At 38.7% G+C, this 20,067-nt stretch overlaps 1 protein-coding gene across 2 annotated transcripts in view; it reads right to left on the bottom strand.

Annotated features, from left to right (window-relative positions):
• LOC113121237 (T-lymphoma invasion and metastasis-inducing protein 2-like) overlaps positions 1–17,358 on the bottom strand; it is a 37,376-nt gene extending 20,018 nt beyond the window's left edge. For both annotated transcript variants that reach the window (XM_026291528.1, XM_026291529.1), the window contains exons 1-3: positions 17,181–17,358; positions 1,630–1,826; positions 350–1,465 (exon numbers count right to left, since the gene is read on the bottom strand). In XM_026291528.1, coding sequence (XP_026147313.1) covers positions 350–1,459 — 1,110 coding nt within the window. In that variant the 5' untranslated portion in view covers positions 1,460–1,465; positions 1,630–1,826; positions 17,181–17,358. The remainder of the gene's footprint in view (positions 1–349; positions 1,466–1,629; positions 1,827–17,180) is intronic.
• Between the last annotated feature and the right edge of the window lie 2,709 nt (positions 17,359–20,067).

Genomic DNA, 20,067 nt, shown 5'->3' with positions numbered 1-20,067 from the left:
AGCACTGAACCCTGTTGAAAAAAGAAATCAGCATTATGCTGATTAGGTATGTTTTGAAGCATGGCAGCTGGTTTGAGCCAGTTTAAATTGGTTATAAGCTGGTTATGAGATGGTTTAAGCTGGTCAAGCAACTATCACCTGATCAAGACCAGCTCATAACCATCTGTCATGCTCCAAAACATACCTAACCAGCATATCTGCTGTTAGCTGTTTTTGTACATGGAAAAATGTCCAGTTCAACTAAAACTGCATCTGCATGATAATTCTGGAGTCAAACAGGAAGGCCTGCTATGCTGACAGATTCACACTAATGCCCAATACACCAAAAATAAAAAAATAATTTTATCACCTGCAGCCTTCGCTTTTTCCTGCTTAGACTTCCTGTCCAATCGCTGAGGCGGCGGATGCGACTCTTGAGCGAGTCCTTTCTTGTGTTCCCATCGGGAACTGCTTTTCTGCATGGCAGGGTTTGTGAGGTGTAATTCTGGGTTTTCGGACTTTCATCCTGAGAAGAGGTTAGTGAGGCTTGGAGTTGAGGATCCTCAAGTTGGTCCGCCGCAAGGATGCCCACAGTGGGGAATGGCACAGTCATGTTGGGGTTTGTGTAAGTGTCAGATAGTCCATTATGCTCCAAATGAAGTAGCACAGAGTCTCCAATGCCACTGTCCCCCTCAGTGCAGTTAGCATTGTACCCATTACTATTGCAACCACTGCTTGTATATTGACTGTCGTGAACAGTGGGTTGGCAGGTGAGGTTACCCATAAGGTTCTCAGATTGCTCTGTATTGTAACCATTAAAACATCCAAAGTCCACCGTACGTGTGGATGAGAGTGTGGTATATCCACTACTGTTGTCCGAAGGTTGGCCGGTGGTGAAGACGTTATCACACAGATCTTCTGTCCCATTCCCCCATGGCGAGTCATACCATGAATCTTCAGAGCTAAGAGAGCTCCCATTACTGGCCCTTTGGATAGCATCAACAGGTCCACCGAGACAGCTGCCCAATGAAAGCTCAACATCCGGATCCCTCCGTGCATTGGTAAACTCAACCCTTAGACTTCCATCTTCACGTAAAAGAACTTTGGGACTGCTTTTATTGTCTTTAACTTCAGAACTGGTGCTCCTCGTAGGGGCCTGGAGGCTTCCAGTCTGTTGTCTGTAGCCTACAAAGAATCCATTTCCCTGGAATAAAAGGTTGTCATAGTCTTTGTGGCTCTCTGAATGTACTTTATCACTAGATCCCCCCTTAATGCAGTCATAATGCCGGGAGATGTACGGTTTGCTGTTCTTGTGTGGTGAAAAACCATTTTTGTCCTTGTATCCAGAGGTGCTCTGGGAGCTCCTCCACCAAGAGTGTGGAGACAGTGCCTCCTCTTTAGAAGTGTGCAGCTTCAGGGAGCTTGACTTTCCCTTACCAGGGATAAGGAAATTGCTGTACTGACTATCTGTATTTCCCATTCTGAACTGTGAGAAAAATGATAAAGAAACATCAAGGTCATTCCCTTCATCTATCTATAAATCCATCCAACTTTCTATCCATCCATTCAACAATCCACTTAACCACCCATCCACGCACTTACACACAAACTAAAACAACAGTATTGCATAGTAATAGAGTTTCTTTTTACCTGTTATTAAGCCAGCACACAAAGAAATTCCTTCATATTTCGTATTCCTTCGCAATGGTCATCCTCTTTTCCGAACGTTGTCTATGGTTCTGTCTGCTCCTGCCTGGTGCAGCATCTGACTCTCACTGAGATCCTCCTCCCTTCACTGTCTACCACAGCTGTTCCTCTCTCTCGCTCTCTCTCTCTCCATCGCTCATCTGTGGAGAAACAGAGGAAGGGAGGGGCATGCGTCAGTAACACAGTCGGCTGTTGTGAGTGCAGCCTGCAGTGGGAAGCCCCACTCCAACCCCCAACCCCAAATCTAAACAGACCTCACGCTTCTGTCCTGCTGCCACATTCCATGACGTAGCACAGCAAGCTTTCACAAGGACAGACTTCATACAACCTCACTGTTTATTTTCAGGCTAGGAAATTCTTCACAATTTTCTTTATTTTTTATTTGTCTGAACCATAATGGTTAAGTAACTCAATCTCTCCAGGCGATGTGTTTAGACTGTACACAAAATCTTTTGAATATGTCTGGGGTAGCATTGTTTTCTCTTAAAGCCAGAAGAGTATTTGGAAAAGATCCGTAATGAGAATTTTATTAGTGGCAGGATGAAATGCTCCTCTGCTTGGGAATTCTCATATCCTGTGAACTTTACTGAGATTTAGGGGTGAGAAGGGACTTTGGGGTTCAGAGGTAGAATAATCATCCTGCAGGAGCAGCTCAAGAGGATATGGATAAGGGGGGTTGGGGAAGGAATAAAAACACACCACCCTAACCATGACCTCTAACCCTGGAGTGAGCAGTGAATGCCACCAACACCATCTTCTTTCACACGACCAAGCTTCATTGAAGCAAGGAACAGTGTGCTTGAGATGGAGCAGGGAGGCGGACGGCTGCTTCATTATGAAAAGTACCAGAAGGCGTTGTGATGTTATGCTTCCAACACTGCGGCTTTGTAAGAGACGGAACACAGGAACAGCCAATGAGCTTTGCTGGTTCCAGACGCCAGGGCTGAACCAGGGCATTGTGGGATGTGTGTCCTTTCCCATTCAGAAAAGATGATCTGAATGGTAGTCGCTCACATTGTGAGCTTCTTTGTGTGTCTGACTGGCCATCTGCTACCCCAAGGAGTAAGATCAGTCACCCTCGACCCGCGCAACTCACTCGTCCCAAAAGAAGCACAAGACTTTGCAGTGCCAAACTTTTCTAGAATTCAACAGACTGAGCCAAGACCTCCTTGTTGAAGGATGCATGAGTGTGTTTTTTCATGTATAGCTATTTTCCATCTGCTCTTGACACTAAGCGTCACCAACCTTTCAGGAACTGAAATTGTTGCACATGTCTGCCTCTTCTCATTCTTAGTTATTCTGACTTCGGAATATTTCCCACCAGTCATATGGGCTGCTTTCATGACACTTTTTTGAATATTGTAAGAAAAATATTCTACAGACATTAAGACATTGTCCACACTAATATGTTTTCTTTTGAAAACAAATTAATTTTTTTTCTCTTTGCTTTGTCGACTAAAAACAAAGCCTTATAATAATGGTCTCCAAAGTGGATACATTTGAAAATGCTGTTTCCATGTTGTAGTGTGGATGGAGAAAACGAAGGTATTTGAAAATGATGATGCATGTTTAGTCATTTGACACATAATGTACCGATAGATATCTAGGTTCATACCAGTATTGTGGCTGTTTTGTGCTATTAACTTCGTTGCTATAATATGTTACTTGTACACTTTATATTACAGTCCTGCAAAGATGACAGAAAATTTACTTGCAAATGCTGTCTTAAAGTAAACTTCAGAGCAGTTGCATTTTAGATCCAACATATAATAGTGTCAGTGAATTGCCAGAAAATGTATGTCTGTACCGTCTCAGTGACATTTTTATGAGGTTTTACATGTGAAAAGCAAGGTGAATTTAGCTTTTTTCTACATTTCAGTGTGAATGATAAAGTTTTAGGAAACGCTTAAAAAGATTAGCGTGGACAGAGAGCGTTTAAATAAAAAAAAAAAGTTTTCAATGTATCCGGATCATTGTAGATGTAGCCTAAATCTTTACGCACCATTGACAGAATTTTCTATAATTTATGAGACAACCCTCTCCGGAATTTTCCGGCTCTCCGTGTTTTCACTCTTATACGGTAGGTGGCGCTATTACACGTATTCTGAAAGTGCATTGAATCCCTAGATCAAAACACAGCGAAGAAGCAGAAACAAGCGATCATACATGCAAGCAGATGCAAAATACTGTGATCATCAAGCATTAAACAGCACATAAATCAAAACTGCCCCATGTTTCCGAATTAAAATACAGGAAGTGATATATGATATATTCATGCATCAAAATATTCTGGGGCAATGACATTTTTGTGAAAATGATAAAACAATGCTGGTAATTTTTTATTCTATCCTTTTATTCACAGAGACACAGGGTGGGCTCTTTGACTTTGGCAGCAAGCAGACACCCAGAACCCCCTAGAATTTTACACAGGCAAGTTCCATTCACATTTAATTTAGAAACTATAAAAGTATAGTTACCAGTTAAAGCAGGACAGTTTTATTGATTTATTGTTTTCAGTTTAAATGCTACCAGGTGCACATTCACATAAGCTTACTTTAAGAGCCCAAGACACACAGTGAATGCAGTCTTGCTGCTCCAAACTAATGAGCGATCACAGTTCTGCAGCCTTATATAAAACACGTGCACATCTACAAACACATTTCACCCAGCAAACAGTTATTATGTCTTCGTGGCTCGAAGAATGAGGGCATTATAAAAGTATGTATTTTTATAAAGAATAACTCAAGCGGTTTTGGGAGGGGTTGTTTTGCGTGGTGGAGGCAGCTGGCCGCCTGGAAGACCATCATGACTGGGCCTCTTGTTTGACCCAGCATGCCATAACTACCAGCACACCACGTTTAAGACAAACTACCACACCAAAGACAACACACAGCACCAAGGAGAAGGGAGAGAGAGAAACCATTGTTGGGTCCAGGTGTTGGGGTACGATCGCTTGATAAAAGTAATAGGTTGGATCAAAGTAGCAGACAGGAAGTGTGGAGTTGCCCTTGCACACATAGAACCCACACACACTTCCAAGATAATTTCTCTGAAACATAGGGGTATTTCACAGCTCACAGCAGAGCGAAAAAAAGTGTGCTTAATTGTACTCAATGTGCACTTGTTGTAGTGAACTTAAAATCTTAAAAGTATATTGGGTTACACTTAACAGTGTTACAGCGTTATTATACCTTAATGTACTGAGAAATAATAATTAAATACATGTACTTTTTATATGGTTAGGGTTAAGATAAGGGTTTGGCTTAGGGATACTTTCATGCACTTATGCATAATTTAATGTTATTATAATAGTGAATACATGTAACATGTCTAACTAGAACACTTTAAATATATTGTCATGCAGATAGTATCATGTTAATAACTATATATATATATATATATATATATATATATATATATATATATATATATATATATATATATATATATATATTTATAAATTAACTTTTAGAGAGTATACAGTAGGTGATTACAAGCACAATCAACAAGCACCACAAATTGAAGCAGCCCACCTTTCAGATCTGTAGCTATGCGTTTAATACATATTGAAAACTAGCGCTTAGCAAACGTAACAAATTATATCTACCTAAATGTCATTGCACCAAAACCCTTTATTTCACACTGCAGCTGTGAACCGTTTGCTACTTTTTTATTGCTAGCCACATCAGGTGGTATTAGCGAGAGGGACATTCTAATTCTAGAAATCATGTGATTCTCATAAGTGCCAGAGTGTCAAAGTTATTTTCTTCTGATTTCCTGAAAGAGAAAGGAAGAGTGTGTAAAAAGTTGGTGCTGTTAGCTTTTAAGTGTATGCTAGCATACAGATGGTCTCAGAGCTGACAGACTAAGACTAAAAGTCACACAATTTCTTCAAAATACATATACATGTGATACAATGGAAAAGAAAGGAAAAAAAGAATATATGCTAGAAGGTGTGTCGCATGCCTCTTCCTGACAGGAAAGCAGTTGTGTGCGTCACAGAACAATCCGTAGAGGAAGGAAAGCACTGCAGGCCACTGTGAGCGAGTTCACAGGAAAACCATACTGAAAGAGGGTAGATATGGGTAGGGGAACACGTCTGTGTGCACTGGCTACTTCTCATGGGAAAATGCAGGGATGCCTGGATAAAAGGGGACAGCGCTAGGACACACCAAGCCAGGCTCGACCTGTTTCCTCCCACTTCCTGAGAAAGAGACTCTTATAGTCTAAGAGCACTGCATGGGTCAGGACTGTGATGGGTGTGTTCTTCCAGCTGCTTCCGCTGCTCTTCTGCTTCGTAATGAACATTCATCACCTCATTTCCTATGAGGAATTTGTCTTGGTTTTGATTGTTCTTTTCTGAATTGCATGCCTTGCTTGAATTCTGTGCACATCTTTAAGGAAAGTCCAAATGGCAGTACATTTTGTTCACCTATTTTCCGACTTCGATACACAAGACCGAAATCTTCTTCTAGCTCAAATCAGACCAGAATCATTTTGTACACCTAATGTTATGATTATTTCAATTGCGGAAACTACAGGATTATGACGTCTTGACAGCACTGAACGTGTTTTAGATTAATTCTGCATTCCATGAGAGTCAAATATTCCTTGAAAAAAAAAAAGCACATAGTATACTTAAGAAAAACTCCTTTTTATGGAATTTAAGTGCAATTATCCGAACTTAAGAATTCCTTTATTTGAAGACTAACTTTACTCTGGAAGACTAACATTTGACTTCTGCAATGTTTTAGCACCTGACTCCCACACAAACACACAGTTGCTGCCCACTAATGGGCAGGATGCTGCGGTTACAGCTAAACCCAAGTAAACACAGCAGTCCTACACCTTAAACACACCGCAACACACCTAACACACAAAATCAACAAGCTCCAAATGCATCTTTCTTTAAAAAAAAGTCAAGTATTTTATTATTTGCTTAAACTTAACTGCTTGTATTTACAATGTTAATTAACAAATAGCAATAAATTGCACTGTACAAGCCTAAAGCCCAGTTTACTGCTGGTGTGTACATCCCTCTCAGGGAATCCAATCACGAGTGATCGAACAAAACATTTTGCTGTTTAAACCTGGTAGTAACATGGGTCTCAGATGTCATGTGAGGTTATTGATGCACGTTTAGGCCAAATATTAAAAAAGTAAAAAAAAAAAAATGTATAAAAAGCCCATTTGACTCATTTCCAGATTCACTATTCAAGCTCAATGATTGACTCATTTGCTGACTTGTGGGCATTGGTACGTCTGTAAATGCAAAAGTGTTTAAAGAAACTCAAAAAGAAACTAAAATGTGTTTTTTCTGAGTAAAGCATTTCATTACACCAAAGACAGAAGTTATGGAACGGAAAATTCTCTTCACTCCTCAAAGACCAGTCTTCCAGTTCTTTCCTTCTCATATTGACAAAGAAAAGACTCATTTCCTCAGGCCATACACTGTTCTAGAGCCATTTCCTGTCAGTGAGCTACTGACCAATCACAAAAGGCCTTGTCTTTTTAAGTGTCACAGAGAAATCAGCCCACCCTTCCATGTCAGTTCCGGTTATGTAGTCTGGGTCAAACTTGCATGGGAATAATGTTGGTGTACTATTACTTACAACACTGACAGCTCTGCATCTTAAAAATGTAATTGTAATCTCGGTTCTCCTTCCCATCCGAGAACATCCACAGTAAGAACAGACACAAAAATCAATCTGATGATGAAAATGACATCACACAGACTCTCAGTGAGCAAAACACAGACAAGGGGGAAAAGAAAAGTCATCTTCTGAACTAAAAGACACCTTTGTTGGTGACATGGACGTTTGTAGAGTCGGCCGCACCCTTGTGGGCTGGTGCTCATTAAATGCTTCGTTTCAAACGTTTGCTGAAGTTGTTTTCACATTCAGTCATCCTTCTGCAAAAGAGCCTCCTCTGGGCTGAACGGAAACATGTAAACAAACCCAAACGGACCCTTCGCTCTTACATAACAGGCCTGCAGAAAAATCTGATCTCACCACCGGGAATTTAAGAGGCGTTCCTCTTACACAACACAGCACAAGCGCTGGACAGAATGGAAAATATTGTTGGAGAAACACTCAGAAGAGAGCACGTTGAATCAGAACAGATTTCAACAATGCTGCACACATCTGAATGCAATACTAAAGCAAGCATCACAACTGCACATGGGTGTTTCCATGACATATTTTTGAGAAGCTGACATGTCTTGCAATGTGATATATAAAGTCTTATTGTAAGATATAGACGTAATGACGAAAAAAATGGTAATAACAAGAAATAAAGTTGCAGTTCTGAGTCACTTGACAAGTCATAATGACAAGAAATAAAGTTGCAATTCTATGAAATAAAGTCAATGTTGTGAGATTCAATCGCAATGATCAGAAAAAGGGTAGTTACAAGAAATACTGATTGATTGTATACAGGTACACACACACTACAGTTAAAAGTATGGTAGGTGATTTCAGAAAGTTACTTTGCAATTCCACGCCTCATCCAAAACACATAAATTCGCACAGACAAACCAGAGACTAACCTACGACGCAATGAGAAACAGCGTTAGTGGAGGATTACATTTCTCATGTCTCAGTCCCCAGTGAGAAAACATTACAGTACAAATCGCATAATATTACAATAATAGTCTCACTGGAACACGCTGATGGCGTATCATGTCTGCAAAAAAGGGTGCGCAGAGGTATGAAAATACATATTTGACAGGCAGGCAGGACAGCCTATTGTAATGTTCGGACCGAGCTTTTTGATTGGACGAACATTTTATGCTCCTACGACTTCCACAGATGATATAAAAACATAAATAAATTTTGACCACTTTACTTAGTGATTGCTATCAGGATGTGAAGAGACTTTCAACCAACATAACAGATAATGTTTTGAACCAAATCACCTACCCAGCTTTTAAGAACTTGTCCAAAACGTTGTTTTATAGACAATAATGATACAGCAGATTGTTTGGCTTGAAACCAAGGAATGTACTATTTTATTCCAAGCTTCTGCACTTTCACGTGTAAGGCAATAAAATGAGCAAAAAATTCCATGAACTTGCATTGAATTATACATGTACACTATGAGAGGGGCTGGGCTGTTTTGACTTTTGCCATTAATAAACACCCAGAAAACCCTCACAACCAATTAGTAACACCCTAGCAACTTCTATATGAGCAAACAGCACTCATATTTCCAGTTTAACAACCATTATGGGTCAAAGAGGTTCACAGAAAGTCTTTATGGGAAATAGGGCTCTGTTTAATGCACATTAAATCCTTAATCTCACCGGATTTCGGAGCTCCAAGACTCTGGGTTGGCCATAAAACCACATTTCTCTCGCATTCTAATGATATATCTGTAATATGAAAAACTATAATGACGTGATTAATAATATGTTCAATATCAATTCTTATTCAAAGTGCCAGAGTAACTATTGCTGTGGTTACTGTGGTAGACAAACGGGACTCTTTTTAGCACAGGGTTAAGATATGCAGTCGGACTACCTTGTGACCAAACGTTTGTGGTTCGTATGAAAATGCTGTTGCAGACCCTCTTATTCACACCCTGCACTTCCAGCATATTTCCGCAGGCTTGCTGAAGCCCTGATAAACAGTTGTCTGGATGAGGGAGAGAATAGGAGTCGTCTGTCCTGGAAACTGACGAGAAACGCTGCATGTGTAATTAGAAGCAGCTGTGGCTGAAGGCTGATCATTATACTGGGGGGGGGGGAGGCCTGGGAAACGTGGATGATGTCATGAGGAGCCCATCTTAAAACACTTATTCTGTATGAAGCGTTCTGCGCTTTACTTAGCGATGAGAAAACATTTCTGTTTATCACCAGAGTGTTGGAGCACACTAAAACCATCTCTTAGTCTGTGGTAAATCTCATTAGGGAAACCAGAGAAAACAAACTGTTAAAATAGTGACGGCCTGTTTCTTTTCTCCGACTGGAAACTGAAGCATTTCTCTTAGAAGTCGTAGTCGCCTCGGAGTTTACAGCAGATTATTTGATAATGAGGGGCACAAAGACGACACGCTGGCGCACAGCTTTCCCAAGGTCCATTATTAAAACACAAGCGGGATGCTGATAAGATCATATTTTACAGTTAAATGGCAGAGCTGCTGATTCGAGGTCCTTGAGTTTCCAGTGTGGTGTGACCACAGTAAGCCCCCGAACCTCTCCGAGCCCCCCTCACCCACAAGGACGCCTAGACTAACCGACAAAATTACAGCCATGGGCACACAGCACTCCTCATTACTATGTGCTACATGACTAAAACTCAGCATTTCTTGGACTCTTGTGTGTCCGCATGAGACACAAATAGCATGTTAAACCATAACTATACAGGCTGATGTAAAGGCATCCATGCATCAGATGAGAAAACTTTGTCTTTACCATAATGACATATAACGGGATTGGGATTTTTAGGAAGGGGGTAGCGTCTCCTGTCTGGATATGTGCATATCTGAGTTTAAGAGCCACATTCACTAAACATGGCAATCACAGTCTCGTAAAAGCTGATGGAAGAGGAAAGTTCTGTTGGTGATCTGCTCACAAATGCACAAAATAAAGAAGAAACACAGCCAGCTCATTTCCATAAAGACCAACACATCTTACAAAAGGCAGCGCAAAAATGAATGTAAGGTCACGAACAAGCAGAGCTGATGATGATCAGGTGCAGGTAATCTACTAATAACATAGGCCTTAATAATTGTGTGTTAATGATCTATTGGGCATTAAATAATGGTGCAAATGGCAGTAAATTGACAGGAATTACCTTGCATGATTAATTTAAATACTCTCCTCAAATAAATTTTGAATCTGAATTGGAAAAATCCTACAAACACAATAAAGTCAGCCAAAAATAACTGTGTCCATGCTTTTCATTGCTTTTTTTTAGTCACTGTGTTTTTAGTAAATCATGACAGTAGTTTTTTTTATTTATATTTTATGCAAAATGAAGGTTTTTGCGAAAGCTGTGATTAAATCTTCCCCTAACTGTATGTTTAGAATATTATGTAGTTAAGGAAATTAATGTATTGACTTAATTTTTTCTGAAATAAGATGAGATGCCAGCAGTATTTAAACCAATAACTATTATTTCAATCAAAACGTTCTAGAAGCGTAGCGACGGTACAGCAGGCAGTGCAACAAGAAATGTTGCTTTAGTAACGGTTTTCAAGTTAGGTCAAAATAAACAAACACAAAAAAAGACATTTCTATCCAGAAAGCATTCGATTTCCTGAGTTTGCCAAAAGCAGGCAATTTTACCAAGGTTGTATGAGAAAAACAGTGACCTGTTCAAGAAAGTGCGTCAGGAATGACGTATTTCTGTAGGCCAAAACCCGGAAACCAGCAATTTAGCACTTCCAGTAACATTATCCAGAATTCAATGGGTTTTTTGAATTGGTAATTGATTAAATGCATGAAACAAGGTCCGTGGTTAAGCCAACCTCAGTATATTTACACTTTTTATTCTATTAAATAAAACATAACTGTAATACTGCCTAGTGTTTTTCAAAGTTTGAATTTTTTGAAAAAAGAAAACAAGTTGCTGTCTATATTAAACAATATTAAACATTATTGCTTTCACAGTCTCATTGTATATATAATTGTGATGTTGCAACCTATTTCAACTCAAAATTTCAGGGAATATGTTTTTTAAATGAAGACTAAATAGAGTTGTCGGGAGATGATGTTGGATTTTTTTTTCTTTTTTTTTTTTTTAGGAGGATTGTATTCCAAACTCATAAATGTTGTGTACATATATGAAGTTTATCATGACGAACATATAATAAAAGTGCATTTTTTTGGTAACAGAACTTATTTTCTGCAACAAACCATAAGCTGCTGGAAAAATCATATGGGTTTTTCTTGAGGGGTCTCCAGGTGATGCTAACTTACGGGATTGCCCACAAAAATACGTCATCAACGAAAGCAGTCTATTCAAACACAATTAAAATCATAAAGTACATCTGTGAAACATGTAGGATTAGGTATTGATTTTTTTTTACTATTTTTAAAAACAATTGCATTCAGAAACAGGCCACACTGGTTGCGCAATGTTTATTACTGTTGAAGAATTGTCTCATAAGAGTCATTTGTTCAGAATCTGATTACATTAGTTGTGTTATTTGTTTGTTTTTGTGGATTCAATTATGTTCGGAGACACGTAATCCCCTTGATAACGAAGAACACATGGACTTGCATAACTCAGACATTAAACAGAAGCAAAGGTATCGACTACTTAAATTCAAACTATTCTTGCATTCTGTCACATTTGCACCTTTTCACTTAAGTGGTTAGAATGATTTTGGTCCAGACTACAGAATCAGCAAATTCACCCTAATCCGCATATGCCAACAAATTAAAAAGGGGGCTCAAGTTTGCCAAGGACAATGTCGGCCCTGTTTGATTTGGACTAATGTGAATTCCCTTTCACCATATGTTGACTTTCCACATACGATCCCTGCTGGATGCTCAATGGCTCTTTGGCTTCCCAAGCTGTGGGTGTTCAGCTGAGCGGTCGGGCACGTGCTTGAGCTGGACTCGGTTTCATACTGGTGTTGAATGAGAAGAAGGAATAAGATGTCAGACTTTCTACTAAATACAGATTTACTTTGGCTTCAGTTTTGGACTTGCCTCATCTTTGATGATGTCCGTGTCATTGATTCAGTTACTTTCCTGTTTAATGCTGTGAAGCTGCTTTGAAAAGTGCTATGTGACAATTATAACACAATTTGTCCACCATTTACAATATTTCAGACTGTTTTCAGCCTTAAAAAGTGCATTTTATATTATTCTTTTACAATTTAAGGACATGCAGGAAACACAAATCTAGTTTAAGATATATTGCATGCTATGTGCAAACATCAAATTATCTTGATGCATTAAACTCAGTTACACATCTTTTAGTCACAAGTTTAAAAAGTCACTGTGTTCTAGTAACCGGCCTCTACAAATTTTAGCAGCGCTGGTATGAGGGCATGTCTTATTGAGGTGAGCTGGGCTAAAATAAGCTGTGAAGATGTTATCACACCTTCTCCAGTGTTGTACCATCTTGTGCAATTACATGCTTCTGCTGGGCTTCAACAAGCAACCCAATGTTGAGTTTGAGCCAGGCTTAGCGAAAAACAACAGAACGCAAGGAGCACCAATGCCTATCGCATTCCTCCATCACAAAGAAATTGGGTCTCTGCACATGAAAATGAGGGTTAATTAGGGAGAAAATCCAGCAAAAATTCCATACGGCAGCACTTCAGACAGCTGGAAACAGAGGGTCCTTCTTCCAGCTCACAGCACAAAGGCATCAAGGCACTTTAGAGGGTGGATTAGGGCTGAGAGCCTGCAATGACTAGCAGTGGAAAAATGAAAAAAGGAGAGAGACACGTGACACACGCCAGGTCCAGTCTCTATTCTCTCTCTGCTACTCTCCTCTCTCCTTTTCTTGGATGAAGGCTAAATGGCATGGCAATACCTTTTCCAAACACAAACACAAACAGTGCTAACCTAGTCAAACAATTCACACAAAAAGCCAAATGTTTGTTTGATGGACATTTGGCAATTCAGTCTGACCAGAGTTAATTATCCTTCACATCTACAAAACAAAAATACATAAATTATACCCTCAGATGGAAAAAGTTTATGCACATTTTATTTATATATTTTTCTTGCATATAAATGTTATAAATTCATTTCATTTAAATTCAGACCACAAAATATCTTGATTGATTTGTATTAATATACAATTAAGTGTCAGGAAACATTTAGTCTTAATATATTCAAATTTTAATAAGTATATATTTTTCTACAGGGATTTTTTTTTTTACTTTGCCCAAACGTAGACTAAAAAGGTGTGTGCTGTTGAAACAGTAAGACAATGACAAACCCATTGCCCTTGCAATCACAGTAATGTGACCTTTGCAGCTGAGAGCTCACAATGCTTTCATTGGTATTCCAGCGGAAAGGCGGCATCAACTCTGCAGCTCAAAAGGTCATCAGAGAATACTTCATTATTACAAACAAACAAGAGATACCGACATGATCTAATTTTACCTTGCTATTTGGAGCAAACTGTTAGAAATGTAACAAATGCACACAGTGTAAAATTCAATAATGAATATATGATGCCTGTAGGATTATTATTACAATATATTTTTAGGAACATGCAAGTTTACAATAGTAATATAAATTGACTAATCAACTTTTAAAATGGAAAAGGTTAACAACATTTTGACGCTTTTGTCTGAATAACTTTGGTACAGATTTGGGCCCACTGTAAAATCTGGGTCCAAAAGCAAAACCATAACTAATGAATTAGCAGACAGAGCATAACTAGCAATATAATTTTTCAGGCAGTTATAATAATTTCCATGCGAGCCGCTTGCTTGGTTGTCATTCACTTGGTGAAAGACGTCTAGAAACTTTGGAAAGAGATCAGATGCACAAAGACATTACAAGCCCAAATGACGCCTGGACAGACTTCAACCTCAGAAACATTAGAATAACCTCAGCATTACGTTTCTACACTGCAGCTCCATGTGCTTACAATTCACCAACAATTATCAGGTGCATTAGCGTCACTGAATAAACTTGGCACGCAGATGCAACACTGTCAGATGTCCAGTTGCAGTTACCTGGCTCTTACGCTCAACTGAAATTGAAAAAAAAAAAAAAGTAAATTTGTCACAAACAAGAGACCAAATCAAATCGCTTGTCAGCAGTAAATTTAGTGTGACTGCAGTAGGTATGAGACTTCTGTGCCAAAAGGGAAATGAGAATGCGTCGCGATCAGTTACGAGAACCAATGACGTTCACTGATGTCATACTTGGATTAATGCATTGTAAACAACTGCACTTTCAAGGTATCTTGGAGAGGTCAGGTGTCCAAGTCACAACATCTAACTACTGGGGTGCCTCAGGGCTCAGTTCTTGGACCACTTTTCTTCTCTGTCTACATGGCATTACTTGGTTCTGTCATTAAGAAAGATGCCTTTTCTAATCACTACTATGCTAATGACACTCTAGCTCTCATTCCATCCTGACGTGGCAGCAAGATTCGTTTTTAATGAGCCGAAAAAAGCGCATGTCACTACTCTGTTCACCAAATTTGCACTGGCTACCAATAGCTGCTCGCATAAAATTCAAGGCATTAATGTTTACCTACAAAACCACCACTGGCTATGCACCCCTTTACCTCAGTTCACTACTTCAGACTTATGTGTCCTACAGAAGCTTGCACTCTTGCACTGTGAACAACAGATTAGAGTGCCGTCCTAAAGAGGCACAAAATCACTTTCACAGACGTTTATCTTTAACCTGTTGCACTTTATATTAAGTGTCCCTAATGTGTACTTAAATAGTAACTAGATGTGTACATGAAACCAAAGTGTAAGTACACATTGGTGCATGTATCTACAGCTCTAATGTTTGTGTAACTACACATATGTAAAAACCAACTGAATGGTATGTGTAAGTACAAATGTGTAACAGGACATAGGTAACAACACTTTTTGGTAATAAAATAACAAGTGTGTAATGAAAGTGTTACACTTTATATAGAATGAGGGTTTGTAATTGACTGAACTTTTTTAATCAATCTGTTCCTCATACAAAGCTACCATATGACATCTGAACACTTGGAATAGCGCACATGAGTCACGTGAACTTTATTTATGATATTTTGACAGCCCCTGCTGCCCATCTACTTTAGCACTTGAACAGCCTTTTTCCAAAGATGTATGGGTAAAACTCTGCATAAATGATGACAGAATTTTTTTTGGGGTGAACTATCCCTTTAACTAAACATTTTTAGAAGACTATGCCAGATATAGTATTTCTGATGCATACTGTCATAGGCAAAACTCCAATTAAAGCTTAAAATATATCAGAGTGCATGTGGCCGCTCTGATCAAAAAGCCGGTTTGGTAGAATGCCGGAGGAGTGTGTGCTGGTGATTATGGGGTAGTGTTTCCTTGACAGAGCCACTTTGATATAAACCTTCTGCTGCTGCTGCTGCTGAAGACACTTGTATAATGTTCAGAGACAAGCTTCCTCTACAAAATCCATGGCTTTATCTGTGATAGAAGAGTCTGCAGCTGATGCTCTGAGCCCCATTCACCTCAGCACACTCTGGCAATCCATCTGGTCTTTGGATGCTCTTTGAGATCCATAACAAACAGTATGAGGTGGCAGCAACAAAGAAGTGTGTGTGCGGGCAAACACACACACACACACACAGACATCCTGCAGATGGGGGGGGTTAAGACTATTGAAGACACAATAAAGAGGCATGAAGACTTTTCGTGAGCAACATGCGGTGGATTTCGCGAAGTAAATAATTAATAGTTCCTCCTATTAACTTAAGGCCATCGCTATTAAAGAACATATGAGTGGACATATGTTATAAAATTAGATTAATTATACAATTTGCTCTCAATGCTCTTTCGGCATGTAGGCCTACACTGTCAGCAGTAAAAAGGGTCATCATCATATTTAGTATAACAAATTTGACTGACCAAATTTTTCCAAACAGGTTTCCCAAACACTCCCTTGGCCATTGGCTGGGCAAACAGACAGTCCTGCCCAAACCTCATACCATTGGCTGAGCCAGTGTTTCTATGCTGTGCTGATCAGGATGCTCAAAGAAACAGAGTGTTTAAAATCGAGAAAATATACACACTTTGCCTTTAAAGGGTTGGTTCACCCTTATATTTCACCCAGCATATTTTTCCATAATCCTGAAGTCATGGCTATTTGATAATCAACATTCTTCCTAATTTCTTCTTTTGTGTTCAACAGAATAAACAAAATCAATGACAGAATTTTCATTTTTGGTCGAAATAAAGTTTGAGTCTACATATTTTTGTCTTAATTTTGAAAAATATATGTTCCTAAGCATTTTTTTTTTTTTTTTTTTGTGGAAATATTATGCTGTAGGCGTGTTTAAGCTGCCCTTCTTTAAAATAAATGACACCTGGTTTAATATATACATTTTTAACTGTTGCTTAAGTGACCAAATATTTTTGTTGTCACTTTGTCAATGATGTGCAGTTCTTACAGTAACAGAGACAGAGAAGCAACTAATAGAAAATGAAAAGCACAGTATTGTTTTTGTATCTATAGTAAATACAGGGCAGAGAAAAAGAGAGGTTCGTGGCAAAATCATTATGCATTCATATTCATATTCTATAAGAATGATGCTGCTACATCGTTCTGTTGAGCCTGTCGCATGCTGTTTCATAATACTGTGAGGCGCACTATTGTGTTACATCTAACAGCAGATGCTGGTTGTTTTTGTATAATATACAAACTAAAATAAAATCTATATTCGGAAGGAAAAAAAGAAAAGAAAAAAAAAACAAGTACGTCTGTTACGCTCAACTCTGACACATTCAGTCTCAAATTTCACTGCCTTAACACTGAACCAGATTTCAAACGCATAGCGGGAATATTAAGAAAGTTTATATCCACTCACCGCAGCTGAAATGATGACAACTATTGGACAATTAATAATTGTCATAAGACAAACTTATCTTTAGACAACAAAATCCTTCAATATGGCATTATCTTCCAGGACAAGTACATGTCGTTCTCTCCTCGAGCGCGCAGAACGCCAAATGAGCATCAGGAGCTCAGAAACCACACCTCCTTCTTCCCCAAACTCTCTGAAACAGCCCACTGACTTGGTGTTCACTTTCCTGATGCTGCTATTCATTAATTATCCAGCTTTAGATCATACATACAGTTTAAGTGTTGAGGAATGTCACTTCACGCACTGTTTCCGTCTACTGTTTCTCAGCGATGCTCGCTCCTTTTTTTTTAATTCGGATCTTTTCAACGAATCTGAACAAGCAGTGCACACAGTCCCACTTAACATTTCCGACTCGTGAGAGGTGATGGATGAACGACTCAGTTTGGATTAGACCGTCCTAGGGGACTGACTGAAAGCTACTTTAATTGCTCAAAAATTATAATAATATGTTGATGAATGACAAATATGTTTTTAGGCAAGAGATTGAACTGCTAGTTCATAGACTGCACTGAAACTATAGAGTAGAGTAGAGTATATTTATATAACCTAAAAATGGTAACATCTAAATTGACTCCATTTACTGGTCAAAATATTTTTATATTGCTGAATTTATAGACCTACCTCAAAACTGCATTATATATGTTAAATCGGGTATAAATACCTATTTAAAGTAGCAATTGTAAAGTAACCACTTTTAGCATTGTGTGACACGTGAAAATACAATGAACACCCTTATTAATAAAAAATTTGGGGGGGGAATAATAACCAGAGATATACATCAGGCTTTATCAGAAATGTTGAGAGTGTGTAACTATGTCACAATTACACAAAACATGGCAGTTCGTAACTATTTTACACTTTGGTGAACTGGTGGCTAAATTTATCTGAATTTGTACATTCTCATTTGTATGTTTTCATACGCTTTGCTTATACCCAAGCGACGGTTATGTCTAGGGTGGCGTTTATACATTGTTCTTGCTATGGTACTTTCTTGTTGTTGTTGTAAAATTGTAAAAATTTTAGTTTCCATTACCTCGTAAAAATAGTTACATTTTCTCTTAAGATTGGGTTGAGACTGCATGAGGATGTAATGATGTGTTATGTTAAAGAATCCCTGTTGGCATCTGATTGTGCATACTTCCCTACTATAAAGTAGGCAAAAACACTATGAAAAAGAGTCATACTGTACGTCCAAATTCATAAAACAGCAGCCAAAAAAAAAACTACTCAGATGACCAATCGATTTTGAATGGTCAGACTCTAAAGTGCACATCCAATGGACACTTTACTATCCCATGAGGCCATGAGCAGTGAGGCGACAGCACTGGTGCTATAGCTCACATGATAATGGCATCGTGGCAGATCCAGTACATCCAGAATACATTCATGCAACACACATTTATTCTACTGTATATAGAACAAAGTTGAAAAAAAGGTTTCACGGCTGCCAATTTATTGCTTATGAAGTACATACTCAAAGAGTACGTCATTTTGGATGCTGCCATTGTTTGTTTGGTTTTGTATCTGCTTTTATGCACTTTTCACAGAAATCAGTCTGCCTTCCCATGACGTCTGTCACAAAGCCAATATAACCAACATGAGCTTGACCAAACCAAGAGCATTTTTAAAATTAAAGCAGCAGCCAAGCTATTATATGGCTTATGAAGACCTAAAGTAAATCTTAAACAAGTGTTTTGGGTCATTTTGATACTTAAATGCATCAAAACCAATGCATACAGATTGTTTTATTATATGTAAGGTAATAAAAGGTATAAACAGCATGTATTCTGTAAGTATTCTTTAAAATCCCTCCCTTTGTGTTCAGTGGATTACTTCAAAGTCTTGTGTCTTGAGACGGGACATTCCACACAAACACATATTAAATTATCTAATGTGTTAACAAGAGAAACCTGATTTCAATTTCTACAAGACACTCTATTTTGTCCCCCCCCAAAAAAATCATCATGTCTAATGGTCAACATCAAAGTTTTAAATGCAGCCAAGCAAATACTCAGTGACTACAATACTAATTTATCATATTCAAATAATGCCAACCAATTTTTAAAACACATGCAGACAGGGTTTTGTGATATAAGACAGTGAAGTATCTACTCCAAAATGTTATTACTTGAAACCATTCACTTCTTCGTTTACTTTCCACATGCAGGCACTTTAATTCTCTACCAACCCTTTGACCTCTCGTCTCAGAGATTCAAATGCATGTTGTTCATGCTTGATTAGGTAAATCTTTTGAGGAAAATAGTTCATTGTTACTCCCGCCTTTGCATTTCTTTTTCCATTGAGGTCACGTCTGTTAAGGGGGTCGTCCTCATTCACACAGACACGCGTGTGTTTTGTCGTAGCCTGCAGCTCCAGCGGTGGGTGCTGATCACATCATTACACACCATTATTACCCGGCCTCCCCACTGGTTTGCCCGCATTGCAATCTGAGAGCAACATTTCACATCTCGCAGCTCCTTGTTAATGACAACAGCAATCGCTCTCACCACCGAATCATAGCCGAGGGGCCCAAGAGTTTGAGATCTCAACAGCAGAGAGACATATAATCATGCAATGGAAACAACATCAGAAACCTCATGGGATTCGAACCGCCCGCAGTAGATATAACCAATAACCATATAATTAATTTCACCTAGGCAGAAAGAAACTCATCTTGAGTCTTATTGACACGGAGGATAAAGGAAGATTGAAGTTTACACAGTGGGATTTGAAGACAGATTAAAGAAAAGGTTTAATATAGGTCCCAGAAGAGTAGGAATCAAGCTCTGGTTTCTTATTCAGAACTAGTTCTATGTTCCAAAAAAGCATT

Source organism: Carassius auratus, chromosome 20 (genome assembly GCF_003368295.1).
Source record: "Carassius auratus strain Wakin chromosome 20, ASM336829v1, whole genome shotgun sequence".
Lineage (NCBI taxonomy): Eukaryota > Metazoa > Chordata > Actinopteri > Cypriniformes > Cyprinidae > Carassius > Carassius auratus.
The sequence above is the reverse complement of the archived record's forward strand: the minus strand, read 5'-3'. Positions and strand labels throughout refer to the sequence as shown.